This window comes from Falco cherrug, chromosome 13, assembly GCF_023634085.1.
Source record: "Falco cherrug isolate bFalChe1 chromosome 13, bFalChe1.pri, whole genome shotgun sequence".
NCBI lineage: Eukaryota > Metazoa > Chordata > Aves > Falconiformes > Falconidae > Falco > Falco cherrug.
This window is the reverse complement of record NC_073709.1, coordinates 28,379,494-28,395,346: the sequence shown is the minus strand read 5'-3', so window position 1 is coordinate 28,395,346 and position 15,853 is coordinate 28,379,494. Positions and strand designations below refer to the sequence as shown.

Here is a 15,853-nt window from a genome sequence, read left to right as displayed (position 1 = left end):
AGAAGGTGCTGTTGCCCCTGGGCCCCGACAGGTCCAAACACCCACCGGCCGCTCCCTCTCGTCCGCGCTGGAGGGGAGCGACCGTCACCCAGCGGGCACATCACAGCGGGTGACCTCCCGAGAGCCTGGGGTTAACCCGGGCGAAGGGCTGGAGCCCACCGGGCTGCTCTGGCTCTTCCCAGCTTCAGCTTCCACCCGCTGCTGCGTTTTAACTGGGAATGTTTGGAAACCAAAAGATGCGCTACCTACAAGTGTGCCCGCACTTCCACCATTACCTCTTCTTCACTTCCATCACCTCTACGTTGCTTTAGGGATCTAACATAGCAGAATAACAGCAGAAGTCACAATGGTCACACAAAGGAGAAAAAACTCGCTTCTCTTTCTCAGACCCACGTTACTTGTTCAGCAGAGCCCCTGACAGTGATTATGACAAAGACAATAAAAGATGCAGCCAAGGAGAGATAGGTAACATAAGAGAGTCTTCTTGCTGCTTTATCAAATGGCAAAAAATATATTATTTTTTTATCTTTCCAAAGGGCAAATTCTGAAGCTGCTCCCAAAATGAATAGGCGCTTGGCAGAACTGATAGTCCAGGTGAAAGATTCTGCTTTTTTGTGCACATCAAAGGACAACTGGACAGCTGAGGGGCTTTTTAAAGAGCCCTTTTGCACGATCTATTACAGGAGTTAGCCATCACCACTGCTAATTGCATTAGTGCACTGCCTGTGTTCTTTTGCTCTATATACTCTCACATCCACAGCCCCATTGTACAGGGCCTAAGACCCAAGCTTTGTTACTGCTACAGAATCTCTAAAAAATATGTAGGCATTTCATTTTCAGACCCTATCTCAAGCAGTTTAATATCCTAGTCATATTATGCAAAAGCATCAAGGTAGAAACAAGTACCTTCCTTAGTGCTGCAATGAATAGTTTTGGTACCCCTTTGCCCGACGTACCTTGGACATCTTGCCATCTCTTGCAGCCCAGTCAATCCTGAGGTTAAGCAAACATCCGCATGCTACAGGCACACAATGTTCACCCAGTGCTCACACACGCTCTCCAGGGCTAGCACAGTGTCGCAGCTGTAGTACACAGTATTTCCGACACCCCCCCTGGAATTTGGTTGAAGTTTTTGTATTTCACATCCTGTAAAATAAGGTGATACCTATTTGCCATTGCTGATAGTGGCTGATAAAAGGCTCTAAGAAAGCCTAACTCATAACATTTAGAAGTGAATTTTATCACAATTTGCAATATGGAGGTAAATATATGCAAGTCATGTTTTATGATGAATAAAATGAAAGTCCTTTTTCCCTTGACATTAACATTTCTTGTGGCTTAATGCCCAGCCTGATCTTTAGGTCCAATTGCTTGTGAAGACAGAGCTGTTCTGTAATTTCCCATCAATATGAGGTTATCAAGCTTATCTTTATTAAAAGACCAAGATAAAAGCTAACAGTGTCTGTGGTCATAAAGACAAGGGCAAGAAAGGAAGATGTGAAGAAAAACAAGATCACATACTTCTTGCACAAGTCATTGCCTTTATTGTGCAATAACGAGTAGCTCACAGTTGATACACAGACATGAGTTTACCACTGCAACTATCCAGCATTCTCAACAATTTCAAGTATTTTATAGTGATGATGTACCCGCTTATTAACATAACCACCTTTCTCCAACGTGTGACGTACAAAGATAAATATTTCACTTAGATCAATTTATGTATTTCACACAAAATTTCCTCCAGTCTTCAACCCGTCTTGGAAACAGATATATTCAACTATGACAGTAGCCCTGCTGTGCATGAGGAAGCTAACGTTTTGTATGTATCTACAGCTACAAAGCAGTTCCCCCATCTCTCCTGCACTCAAGTATCTACTAAAGTAACCGATACCCATTAACAAGATCAGTTGGCTAAGTTTACGTAAGAATCAGCAAAGGCTCGCACTCATGTATGACACAAGAAGATAAAAATAACAAGCCAAACATAGATGTGCTTCTAAGCAAATGAGAGAACTTCACGAAATAAATTTGGGTAAACTGGACAGTAAAATTAGGGTACCAACCTAACAAAAGATCAGAAATGTTGAAGGAAGTGACACCACACTTGGGGAACACCCATGATCAATGAGACACTCATATGAGGTACAAATTATAAAGGGCTGACAAAAACGATGGCACTGCTAAAGAAGTGGTGCTATATAACAGTTTATCATCAATTCCGTTAATTATTAATATAGAATATTTATGAACTGAAATGCTGGTCATATACTGGAATTAAAAAAAAAAGGTAGGCTTCTACTAACCCCACACATTTATTAAATGCCATATTAAGGTATGATACCAAGATTAAATGTTTAGATGCTACAAACTGTTCTGCCTTGTAGTATTCCCTTGACGCTCGTTATTGATCACAATTGAACCAGGATACTGGATTACATGAACCTTTAATCTGAGCCAGTTTATGATTTACTCACCCTGAAATGGCAGAGCTCTTTTGAAAAAAACCCTGGAAATTCTTACTTGGAAAACTGGACTTTACACATACCAATACCCCATGGCAAAGCCAGTTGCCAAAAGTGATTTAAAGAAACAAGTTCCAGCACAAACTTGTACCAACCAGACTCTGTGGTTGAGGCAGGCAGGTTTCTAGAATCCAGGTGCTCTGCAAGAGCACAGGCAGCATTACTGATCTACAAGGCACAAGAACTATATTCAGAACCCCCTTCTTCTGTCGAACGTGATGTTCTAAATTACAAACTGAAAGAAAAGTACCAATACGTGAATGTATTGGTAATGGAAATTGTGACAACAGGATCTGGTTAACTCTCGCTTTTAGAGCAACCATTGCATTAGTCACAGCTCTTAGTAACGCTGGGATTAAACTGCGTGTAAAATTAAACATCTCTCTGCCTCGCCACAGAACCCGCCCAGCTGGTGTCCCACGCTCCCCCTGATCCCTCCCGCTTCACCCCCGGCCGGCGTTCCTCGTTTTCCCGCTTCCACAGGCAAAGCCGGCCTGCGGCGGCTGCGCGGGCCCGGGAGGCGGCAGCATGGTTCCTCGGCAGGGCTCCCGGCCCCGCCGCCCCGGGGCTCCCGCCGCCCCTCCCCGCCGCTGCAGACAGGCCCGCGTTCTCCGCTCGTTCCGGACCGATTGCGGACGGGCGCCAGCCCCCACGGCACCCTGCCGGCCACTCAGCCCGGGTGCCCGGGCCCCGCCGCCTGCGCCGCTCCCTACCCAGCCCCAGCCCCAGCCCCAGCCCCAGGGGTGCCGAGCGCCGCCCCCTCAGGGCCGCAGCCGGGCGGGGCGGGAGCGCCACCGGGCCCGGCCCAGGCCGCCACGGCCGCCGCGCGCGCCCTGCCGCTCACGTGGCCGCGTCCCCCCAGCGCGCAGGCGCGCGGAGAAACGCGCCTCTTCCGCTATGGCGCCGCGCGCGTGCGCCGCAGCACTCCCTCCCTGCGGGCGGGCGCGCTGCCGGGCAGCCTGAGGGGCCGCCGGCCGAGGCGCTGGGCTGCGGCTGGGCCCGCCTGGTCTCCTCTCTCACGGAGCGGCCCGCTGTCGGTGCGGGGCTCGGCGCCGTTAGCTCAGGGCCGGGAGGCCTCCCAGGGGGCGGCGATGGGGGCTGGCCGCGGTAGCCGGGGGGGGAGGCGGTGAGGCGGCGCCGCGCCGCGGGTGTGGCGGCCTGCCCCGGGCGCCATGGACAGCTTGCTGGAGGAAGAGGAGGAGGAGGAAGAGGAGGTGGCGGCGAGGAGCCCCGCCGCGCAGGCGAGGAGGGCCCTGCTGCCGGGCCTGCACCTGCCCTTCCTGCCGCCGCAGTTCTTCCGACCCGGTAAGGGGGGACTGGGCCCGGGGTGGGCCCGTGCGTCGCCGCCCCGCTCCCCTCCGAGCCTGACGGAGGAACGCCGCCCTGCGCCCGGCCTGCCGCTCCCCCCACCCCATCCGTCCCCCGCCGTTCGCCGTCGGTGTCCCGCCGGGGAGGCGCCGGGGCTCCCGGTGCTCTCGGGGCCGGTGCGGCGGGGGGGCGGCCCGACCGCCAGTAAGGGCCGGGAGGGGAGTGATAAAAGCCTTGTGGGTGCAGGTGACTCTAAAATCTCCGGAGTTGTTATATACGTATATACACATGTAAATATATAAAATAGCTCTGTAGTGAAATACTTCACACCAGTTCTGTCCACATCAACTTCTCAGCAACTTGCTCTGTAGGACTTACCTACAGTAGCCACAGTCCCCGTTGCGTTACCTTGTGGTGTTCGCTGTGCATTTTATTTTCTGAGTACTTGGAACTTCTGAGGTTAGACATAGGTGTGACGACCAGACCTATAGGTAGGTCAGTTAGAGGTGATTTTGTAGAATGTGCTGTAATAAAACTGCTTTGAGCCAGTGTTGGAGCTGTTCCTTTGCCTACAGCTCCCAGGTTAGAGGTAGTTTGATGAGGGCTTTGTGGAAGGCCCTTACGGCTTGAGCATATTGTAGGGATATGTTAGATCGTGCTGTACAGTCATGAGCTTTGAACAGCTGTGGAAATAAGGTTTCAGGTTTGTGCTACAACAGGAGTTGAACCAGTATCCATGTAAAAAGAATAAGTGGCCTCTTTCCAGTTTTGCACTCAAAGGAAAGTAATTCTCTAAATTTATCTTTGTTTATAGTGGGAATTTCTAAGCCTTTGGTACTGGAGTGGCCTCTTTGTATGTGTGTATGCAAATCTTCAACACAGCAAGGTCACAAGTGTAGATGATAATTAGGAAGGCAAGAGAGTGGTCCTCAAAATATAACAAAACGTACCGTGAAGTTACCAAAACGCTGTGGTCTTGTAATTCTGGTAGGTTAGTAGTATGTAATAATTGGCTTTCCACTGCTTCAAGTGTCTACAGCTGTGTGCTGCTTGTAGAAAACACCATTTAATATTTTTTTCCAGCTTTTACCATAGTCTTGCTTCCCTGCAGACTAATAGGTGTATTTATCTTCAAAACCACATAGCTTAAGATCACTTTTTGTGGTGTCTGAGAAAGATCATATAAGACAGATCCTGAAATAATAGGCACACTGTTATCTGAGTAGACACTGTGATGTTGTGGGCTTAGTTGATTTTTGTTTGTTTGTTTTAGCATCTTCCCATGAACACAAATTAAACTTCAAGAAGAGCAAGGAAGTGTGTTTAAATTACATTCAGGATGCCATACTACAAAAGCAGTGGAAAAGGGCTGCAGAGTTTATGACCTCCTACGTTGAGTCACTGGAGAAAGACTACTCTAGGGAATATGTGGGTCCATCAGAGGTAAGCCAATGTCCCTTATCAGAGTTCTTTTTCTTTTGCAGCTGAAAAAATACTTGTAAGAAGCACCTTCAGGGCCAACATTTGTTTTAATTAACTAATCACAGGCTTGCTTTTTTTTTAAATTAAAAAAAAAAAAACACAGAGGTAAGACCTGAAAAGTTAGACAACATTCATAAACTAAACTAGTTTCTTAAAACTCAAAAAGCAAACAAAATACCCCCAAAACCCAAATGCTTCCAAATACAAATAAGCCGCTCTTCAGATGTCGATGTAGAAACTCTTGGATACAGAAAGTACACCAGACGCCATGATTTATAGTGCCCAAGGCAGCATGCTGTCCAGTTACTTACCAGGAGTCAGCCTCTGCACAGGCATGGCTCTGCTGTGGGTTTAACCAGCATTGCTGGAGCCTGAATTTCACCGAGATCTCACTTTCAGGGGTGCTGAGAAGCTGCGTGCTGTTCCATGTTTTTCCTGACAGAGTGCTCAGTGGTGCCGAAAAGTTCTATGGGCTTGCAGGCTGGTTTTGTGGGTGTGTTGTTTTCGGGGTTTTTGGGGGGTGTGTGTTTTTCGTACGTAGGCCCATGACACAATAGATGAAAACTTTGCTTGGTGTAAGTTAATTCCATCAGAACCATGTCTATGAAAAGTCATCTTAAAGTAGTCTTCTAAAATGGAAAAGCAGTAAATATGTGCCTGCCACTGGCCTGCCATCAGTCAGAATCTGTTTGAAAGTGAGTGGCTTGTTTAGGTCTTTACCAGCTCCCCCAATACTTGCAATACTTGTAGCAGGTACTGAGGAGCAGGAGGAAAGGGGATCAGAGCTGTTAAAATAAATGGAGGACTTGAATATGGCTAGCCTGCTGGAATACTTTTTGTTACATTGTGTAGGCAGACCTTGAAAACAAGTGTACGTAGGTGGAAAGCTATATCTAATTGGAAATAATCTTTATTACTAAGTTCAAAGAATTGTGCATACCTTGTGTCTCAGTGGGATCATATAGAAGGAAAACAAGTTTTTGGTAACTGGAGGGGAACTTTCTAACAAATGCAGTTTTCATAAGCTTTGCTGGAGCACTGCGTTTGTAAGGAGCAATTATGAAGCACCCCCTGAATGATTGTAAAAGTCGTACTAGATGAGTACATAGGTTGCCATAGTAGTAGGTAATATTTAGTATTGTTATTTTATTTGCAATGCAAATGTACGTTTTTTCATGTTACACTAACTGTAAGTTTGAGAAGACTATATACGGTGACTGTTGCCACTTCTGTACTAAGATTATTTTTTAATCTCTTTCTCCATATTAATAGATCATTTGGAGAATAGGAACTGAAATTTTGTGCCATCATTCACATAGCAGCATGAAAGAGTTCAACTCTTTCATAGAACAGATGAAAACTTTAGGAGTAAAAAGGTATTTGAAGGTGAGTCTTCACTATACTGTGGACTCTTGTATCACCCATATGTATTTTTTTTTCCTGTGGTGGCTCATTCAGACTTAGTGTTTTGGTTTCCTTGACTGTTTCTCACTTGTGGTGGTGCTTCTATCTTTCATTCTGTTACATTTGTTTAAGGCCTTCAACAGAAGCTCTATACAAGAGTTTACTAGAGCTAACTGAAGGTTTAGACTTTTATCCAGTGCCTGATCACCATGATAAGGTGGTAGGATATCCCTTTTTCAGGTGTTCTGCAGTTGGGTAGCCAAATGAAAAAGCAGCAAATGTAATCCAGCTGGATTTCCTCAGGACATTTCTGGATCTTTTTGAGTAGGTACAGCACCTGTTAATGGCAAGCAGGTTTTTGAGACAGCCTTGGTAAGTGCCACTGAGTGTCTGCCCACCTGATGGGTGATTTTCTGCCCCACAGATTTCAAGAGCTTCAGCCCTTTCCCTTCCCAGGGATATGTCTTTGTGTATCAGATATGCTTTTAATTACTGATGTTTCTTGACCATCTTCACACAGAAAAAATTACTTGGGTCCTTGGCTCATTTTCCTGCCCCCTGTGACACTCATTCTCTCATTCTTGTTTTCCTCCAAAATTCTTTGTAAAGATACTGTTTCAATAAAAGGATATGTATAAAATGCTCTTCTAATTAAAATACTTTACTAACCGTGTTTGCAATATTTTATATGCCTGTCTGTAATGAGTCCCTTCTTTCCCTGCACATCTGTGTAGACCTTTGCTGTATTGCTGAAAATCTCGCCATTTGTGATGTGAAATGCTGTGGTATGGACTACTTGAATTGCAGGTTTGCTTGGAGCATGCCTTTCATCTCCTTTGTAACGGACTAACAGATGAAGCTTACCAAAACCTGTGCCTGGCAGAAAGCTGGAGATTTGGAGAACAAACAGTCATTCAGGATAAAGAAATAAAGCTGATTCAGGCTTACAGGGGACTGTTGGACTACTATAGCTGGTCGAAGCAGAAGAGCATTGTGTTGGAACATGGTGAGTGTGTTTTATGCTGAGCTGTAAACTTCAACTTACTTGCTTGTGTAGACATCATGGTTTGCAATGACACCTTCGCTTTACTAGACTTCAAAATTTGATGATAAGGGTGGTATGTGATTCTATATCGGCAATGATAGTGATGCAGAAATGGTGTTCTGAAACTTTCTCCCCGATTCACATTTCTTATATCCAGCCAGCATGACCTGAAATAGTGATCAAATGAACGTATTAACTTATAGCAGTGGCTTAATAAGTGCTTGACTACTGCTAGAATTTTGAGCAAAAACCCCCAAAACTTGTGTTTGAACTTCAGTTTCTTTAAACATACTACTTGTGTGTGGCATCTAATTCTGCGTATATCTACTGGATGTGCATTATCATTTACATTGGATCACTACTTGTTTCTGTGAAAACTAGGTATTTAATTTGGTTTATGAATCTTGTGCTGGTAGCATCTTGTCTTGGAATACTACCCATCATGCGCTGTAAGTTGAAACTGGGTGATAATAAATTTGCATGAAGAGCAGTGAAAATGTGTTTCAATACTGAGGAAACTAAGACCTCTTAGAAGCTCTCTGACTGGAGTCCTTGCTTTGCAAAATGTGATCATCTCATAGGTGCACAGCTTCTTTGAGATTCTTTTTGATGAGCAGAGCTAACTTTCTGGCATTCTTTCATGTTTTGGTAGGTCAGGATGGATTTGAAGACTTGTCTGTTGAACAGGAAATGCACGGTTGCTTTCGGAAGGCGGCAGTGAACTTAAAGGAGATTATTGAAATACCTGGAGTCTGGGATCAATTTGTGAAATGCTATGTGGATGTAAGGGCATGTTTTATAGATATCTTCCTTTTGCATTTCTCTTGTCTAATTTTCATTAAGATGTCTGTCTGCAGACATACGTATATGTGTGTGGGTGACAATGAAGTATTTTAAAAGCAACACATCTGTACATGTATCTCACTGGATTTGATTTAGAGCACAGTTTACTCCTGGTAGAACTGCAGAGCCTGCACAGAGTACAAAAAGGACTTTTTTTCCTGGCAATGCACAGATAGAAATAGACAAACGACTTGCATATTTTGTTTTCATGGTACTAGTACAGAAATGGGAGCACAGCTGCTTTGTTTAAATTCCTGAAAACAAGTTCTCTTTCTGGTAAGAGTGTTTTTCTGGATACACTAATTGTTAAAGACACCAAACATGCAGTCCCACTCTGTGGATTTTTTTGGGGGGTTTGTTTGTTGGGGTTTTTTTAAGTATCTGCTTAGAATTTGTAATTTAGAAATAAAGTTGTTAATCTCAAAAAGATTGTAAGATTTACTTTTTGTCAGTGCTGGTAAGCTCTGACTTAAAGCACATCTTGGCGCTGACAGCTGCCAAGTTCTCTCTTTAAAGACATGGCAGGCTGCTTTCAGTGTTTCTTCGCAGTGAGCAAGTGCTGGTAATTCTCTGACAATTAAGTGTGTTAAAGGCATTTTCTCCTGTAGTGTGTGATTTATTTTTTTTGTGTCTATCTGATGAGAGTAGTCAGTAAAATGAAAATACACTGGTCTTAATCTTATCTAGTATGCTGGGCTCCTGTATACAGACTGTGCTAATGGGTAGTTTTGTGGCAGCCTGAAACTAGTTGTAAGAGTTTGATTTGTACTCTGTGGCAAACTAATGACAGCCTTAACTTCTCTTAGTTGCTGGAGTTCTATGGAGATCATAACGAAGCCCGCCAAGTATTAAATGAATATGCCTACAACTCAAAGTTTCCTGCTAATCCCAATGCTCATGTTTACCTCTATCAGTTCCTGAAGAGACATGGTGAATCAAAGAAATCACTCATATCTGCACTGAAGGTAAATATTACATAGTAGATACAGGCTGTGGTAATTCATGTTGCATGGTGGTCAAAGAGTTTGGTTCAGTTGAACTCCTGTAACATTACTTACCCTATTGTATTCTTTGAGGGAAGTGGAGGGTTACAGGAGTGTTAGTGGGGGGGGTGCTAATGGTGGAGCAAACAGTATCCTTTACTGTCTTTGAGTTCAAGTCTTTGTTTTGCCTTTAACTGATACATCGTATAACTTCTTGTAGTCTGTAAACAAGTTCAGAGAGCATGCTTACATGGTTCCAGAAGTTTGTATCAGCAGTCCTGTAGAAAACATGCATTGATTTCTGTTACAGTTTGACCTTTATATGTTGAAGAAATGATTAGGTGCTTGCCCTTTCACATATTGATCCTGTCTAGCCATTAGTTTCTTTGTTTTCAATCTGTGCGTTTAAGCTAAAATAGAAGTTAATGTTTGCTGGCTGTTGGCAGACAAGGCCTTGCTGAATTAAGCTTTTGTATAGTTGCTTTTACGTTCCTGCTTTCCTTGCCTGTGCTCATTAGTCTTGGTAGCTTCTTGGAAACAAAGTTTTGCAATTTGTTTTGCCACTTGATGGCACTAATGTGCTTTCGTTAGGGCAGGTGTTTTAAAACAGCTTCATAAAGTTTAGACTTTTAAACTGTAGCATGTATGTATAAAATGCTGCCTTCTCAGTGCTTTTTAGCACAAATCAAAGAACTGGTCTCATAGGTCTAGAAACTGTGATCCAATGCACAGAGCAGCAGACAGGGGAGCTAGAACTGGCCTAGGAAGGAAATGATGTTGCCTTCTAAAAATGGGACAGTAGATGGGTTTTGGGCTGTTCCTTGAGAATGTTACGTTTGTCACATGCGGTGTTTTTCAGCAGCCATCAAAGTATTTCATCCATTGTGTCACAGATGTGCAAAATGGACCTAGATGGTTGTTCTTTGTATCAAGGGACTAAGGTACCAGGTGCTTAATTTTCATAACCAAAAGCCTGTGCTTTTCTTGATCAGGTAGAAGGCTTCAGAAGTTTTCACTTTAAAATAATGTACCTGGGTTTTGTTGTTTCCTTTTTTATTTTTCAGATCTTGTATGATATTGTTCCTTCTCACGAGCTAATGATAGATTTTAATATCATGCTTCAAAAATCAAGTAAGTCTTTAAATATCTTTGCTCTTTTTCTTTATGTTAATCTAGAGTAATATTATTCTCCAGCCTTCTTTCTGCTTTTTGAAGTAGTTTTTTTTATAATAAAAAAAGCCCTCAAACCCCAACTTTCTAATCACAGGAACCTTTAAACTGGATGTGTGAGCAGGCATTTACAAACTCCTGTAAACAAACGCGTTTCTCATTTTAAAGGCTGATCAAAGCAAACTTGTAAGGCACGGCCAGGATCTCAAAAATAATTTTTTTTGAGATGCCCTACTCACTAGGTTAACAGTTGGACTTGATGATCTTAAAGGTTTTTTTCCAACCTAAACAATTCTGTGAATGCCAGGGTCTCCATTCCCTTTTTAGGGTCTCTTGATTTATTTTTTTTAAAATTATTCTTTCTCTTCTGGAGGAATTGAGATGGGTCTGTGCTTTAGTTTGTTGTTATTGATCAAAGACAAAATCTTCCTTGTCTTCAAGGGAGTTTTGTCTTCAAGCTGGTAGAAACATCTTTTTCTTTGGAGACTGTTTTTTTCCATGCTGATCAATTGTATTCTAAGCTGTCTGCCTTCTAGTGACCTGGAATGTTCTAGCATGTCAGCAGATTGGTGAAATGGCCTTGAATAAGATTGTTCTCTCTTCTGCTGCTTTTCTTCTTTGGGAGGGGAAAAAACCAACCTCCTGGGTAAAACCTGCCTTTTTCTGGTCTTGTGTGACCCGTTTGCTAACTTTTTGTAGCTGATCAGGACAGTCTGATTTTTTTTGAAGAAACTTATACGGATAAACATAACTTCTCCACATTTACCTGCTGTGATAGGTCAAGTGTTGTTTAAGAACTCTGCTGATACATTACTAGTGATGTGAAATGGCTGGTTTATTCATATCAGTCCCAGATTTGATTTTTCTTTTTTTGGTGGCATCTCAGGATTTGAAGTGTTCTAGAGGCACTGTGTTCCCTTCTTATGGGAAGAACATGTTGGACAGCGGTGCCAGTCGGAAGCACTGATTGAGCTTTGGAAACAGCAATTACTGTAAGCGAGGCAGTGTGGGATAAGTGAGTGGTACTGTGTGTGCCTCTTGCGTCAGCAGATTTTGAGCAGGGTGGGAGTAGGGACACAGCGTCTCTGGTATGAGTTGTGCTCTAGAGCCAGGAAGTATTCCTTAACTTTATCTCTTGCAAGGCCACAGAAGGCAACGGGGGAAGCTCCCAGTTCACAGGGACAGTTAGCAGCATTTGAGGAGGCAGGATGGAGAATTGTATTTCACTTGTTGCTTATTAATGAGTTCAGCTTGATCTAAGTAATTAACTAATCAGCCTAATCTTTTTCCAGAAAAAAGAAAAAAGCGTCAGTTGGGGCTAGAAGTCATTTTTTCAGCCTTGGATTACGCTGGCTGGAAGGAAAATGTAAAAGCGTGGAGCTGTTTGGCAAGACAGGTGAAACAAATTGTGATGTAAGTATCTCTGCAATGTGCCAGGTCCAAATGTGTCAAGTCTCCACCTTTGGGCTGTTGACAAAGTGACACCCTATAGCCTTTCTCTTCCTGCTGGTAACCTAAGAGATGTCTGGCTTACCCTGAGTTCTGTGGCAGTGCTTGGCTGCAGTGTGCTTTCATTGGGAGGAAGGAAGAAATTATTGAGGAGACTTCCAAATTTCCATTATTATCATTGCCTGAAAAAATGATGTGGTTTTTTTGTGTTGGGTTGGGGTTTTTTTTCTACCAGGTTACATGGTTATGCAGGAAGAGTTACTCAGATGTTTGGGTAGTATTTGCTGCCCATTGCTAATCTCCCTCTTTTGCGGGGGAGGGAATCGAGTTGTTGAGTCTGCTGCTTTGTAATTGTGTAGAGTATTTGGAGCTGGTTTGAGAATTGCTGGGCTGCAATAGGGGCATAGCTGGTACTGTACAGGCTGGTGTGTTGTGTGATGGTGCTGTTACAGAATGCAGCCAGTGTATTATTTAAAGTGGAGCCCACACCTGTGTTCTTGCCAACACTGACAGACATGGCCTCTGATTTCAGAAGCAATCTCAGACACTCTCTGCCCAGAAGGCCTCTAATGTCTAGACTTTTTTTTTTTACCCAACAAACAAGGTGTTGTGTTTTTAAGCCCTGTATATTTACAGTAAATTAATTCAGTACTTAATTTGACCTGTTTTGCTGCTTTATTGCCATCTCTGCAGCATCTGCTATTAAGATCCAGAAGCAAGTGGATTAAAGCTAGGAGTGTTGTTGCAGAGAGTTAATAAAAATGGTATGATACTTTAACTTTGCCTGCTTTTTTGTGTTTGAAGACACAGCTTCAGAGTATCTTGAAATATACTGGGCATCTTGGTTGTTTTCATGGGAATATCACTTTCCTGTTGTAGGTAGTTTTTGTTGCTGAAATGCTTGGTTTAAGGTCTTTATTGAATAACAATTGGGATAAGTTAGTCTTTGAGTATGCACAGAGTAACACAGACCTTTTCTAAAAACAAACCAACCCCTTCATACTACTAAGATGTTGACAAACTTCAAGAAACTTTCTTATTATTATTGACAAATTGGCACACAAGTCAAAGGTTTGCTTCATTTCATACCATAATCTGTGTTATTGCCAAGTCTAAATAAGGCTGCTAGAGTTCCCTTCCTGCTTCACTAGTGTTGCCAGGGATTAAAAAAACCTGATTCTTTCTGTTTAGATTAATATTTCGGTCTGCAGTGTAAGGTCAGTTGTCTATACTAGCAATTTATGAGACTTGTAGCAAGTTGATTATAAAATTCAGTGACTCCTAATAATCTTCTCATCCCAATTTAAGCTTTTCTGTAACTTGCTTTACCTTTTCCTAGCTCTGAGAAGCATCTTGACTGGATCAAGCAAGAGTGGAAATCCAGAAAGGACTGGTGGCCAGCCTTCCATTTTAGCCATTACTTAGCAAAAAGGAATTGGCAGGAAAATGAAAGCCTTTCATATGAAAAAGCTCTGGTGGCTGGAATTTTACTGGGAAAGGGTAATACTAAATATTTTTTCCTTTTGGCTACATAGAAACAAAGCCTAGTTCTAGTCCTAATGAGGCAGGATGCAGCTGATCTACTCCTTGGAAGAAACGTGGTTTCTTTCTTCTAGGAAAGATTGTTGTCTTTGAAGCTGAACATGAGAAAATACTTAAATCATTTGGTATTTGACAGTAAGGCATATTTTGCATAACTTGGTGTTGTGCTGGTTTAGCGTTCTGTTGTATCTGGCCTTGTTAAGCAGTCACAATACTATTTACCTTGTTTAACCCTCAAGCCATAATTTCAAAAACATACAACATGCTTCTGAGTGAAAATTGTGAGGACTGTGGAGAGTTTGCTTGCTGGATGCCAGCCTAGGCAGTGTCTGGGTGAATACTGCAGGCAGCTGGCCATTAAGGACAGTGAGGTGTTTGTAATGCAGGAAAGAGAGGGGAGGTTCTTGAAAGAAAACCATTAGCAGTTAGGTAAGAGGGTGAAGATCATGACCTCTTCAGTAGTGTTCTTTGAAATGCTGCCAAAACCAAGTGGAGTATCAGGCCAAGAAGCCGCTGTTTAATTGAGAATGAGAATATGGTGTGGAAACTGTGGTTTGTACAATGGTTTGGCTGATGGGCACTTTGCTCATTGTCAGCTTTTCTATATCTTTTGGACTTCATAAAACAGTTTCTCATATTGAAAGTCATTTTTTGTTTTCAGTAATATGTTATCAAATGTCTCCCGGCCTTTATTTGCAGGTGACTTAAAGAAAATTAGAGCTGGAACAATTTTATTAATGAAGTTTCTGTGCTTGTTGGTGTCAATATGAGACACTCTTTTTCCTTATCCAACACAATAAGTTAATGTATGAAATCAATGGTGCTTTACACTGTTGAAATTTTACTTTCTGACCTTTTGAAGAGTAAAAGCAAAAGAGAAAAATATTTTGAAAGATGCAGCATACAGTTATGTAAGTGTAGAATGTTTTCTGGGTCAAATGAGGATAGATAATTTAATGCTGCAGTTATGTCTGTAATGTGCATTTTTTAGATTATTTTATTACTTTCCATTACTGAAAACTTGTAGATGTTCGCATGTTATTTAAACAATGAAGGCATCTTGTATTTGCTTGTATCATGGTAAAACTTACAATACTTTTTTCTTTTTTTTTCTGCTTAGATTGCAAGTACTTTAAATATGTATCACACCAAGGCTGCAAAGCTCAGGTGGAGAGGTTTCGTTTCCTGAGGAAATTTGTGAATAAGCACAATCCTGTCCACCTGAGAATATCTGGTCTTTCAGATTCCTCTCTGCAATCTTGACTGGAAGCCATTCTTAAGGTTCTTGCCATACTTTTTCCTCTCTGTGAAACTGACTTCTGCATTGATGCTGTTCTAAAAGTTCTAGGCAGACCCTATTGACTCAGTACTAGAATTTTTTTATCTGTTTCTGTAAAAATGGTTTGGTTTGTATTTATTTTATAATAAAATGAATATAAGTCAACTTACAAGATTGAGGAATTTCTTTAATATTAGTCCCATATTTCGGTGTGAAATGCAAACAGCATTGATTTCAAATACACCTTGAAAAATATTTAGTATTATGGCGTATAATTTCTGTATCAATGGTATTGTAGGGTTGATCCTCCTTGTGTTTAGATGCGTGGAAGGTGACTTAGATGACTGCTGGAATGCAGTTCAAAACCCATTCAGGACTCGCAGTGGCATTCATAATAGGTGTAGAGTCTTACACTAGGAACACACTGAAAATGCATTTCAACCTGAGGGGTTACATAGCTTGCTGCTTCTAACTGATCATTTCCTGACATGGGTAGAAAATGGAGAGGCGTGTGTCACTTTTTTTGCATTGTATATTGAGAATTACAGGCTGTAAAGTTCTACTGCAGCTTGTTCCATAGAATCAAATAGATGATGCATTTCAACATATCCAAAGGTGGTTTTTCCACATGTCATTCTTGTGGTTTGTATGTTCAGTTCAGGGATTGTTTTCACATTGTGGGCAGGAGGGAGTGAAAGGCTGGTGTAGCCGCACGGCTACAGAGGGAATTTAGTGTTGCAGTGCTTTGAAAGAGCAAAGGCACAGAACTGCTGAAAACTTCTCTGCCTGGTAGAAGAGACTTTTTGCAGTCTTGCCTATGAGT

At 42.4% G+C, this 15,853-nt stretch overlaps 1 protein-coding gene across 1 annotated transcript; it reads left to right on the top strand.

The window, feature by feature from the left end:
- Positions 1 to 3,493: 3,493 nt before the first annotated feature.
- TAF1A (TATA-box binding protein associated factor, RNA polymerase I subunit A) lies at positions 3,494 to 15,202 on the top strand. Its single transcript, XM_055725909.1, has 10 exons — positions 3,494 to 3,830; positions 5,107 to 5,276; positions 6,588 to 6,701; positions 7,527 to 7,725; positions 8,417 to 8,547; positions 9,414 to 9,572; positions 10,655 to 10,721; positions 12,053 to 12,173; positions 13,549 to 13,709; positions 14,872 to 15,202. The coding sequence occupies exons 1-10, from the start codon at positions 3,698 to 3,700 to the stop codon at positions 15,012 to 15,014; spliced, it is 1,398 nt and encodes a 465-aa protein (XP_055581884.1). The 5' UTR covers positions 3,494 to 3,697; the 3' UTR covers positions 15,015 to 15,202.
- The last annotated feature ends 651 nt before the right edge of the window (positions 15,203 to 15,853 follow it).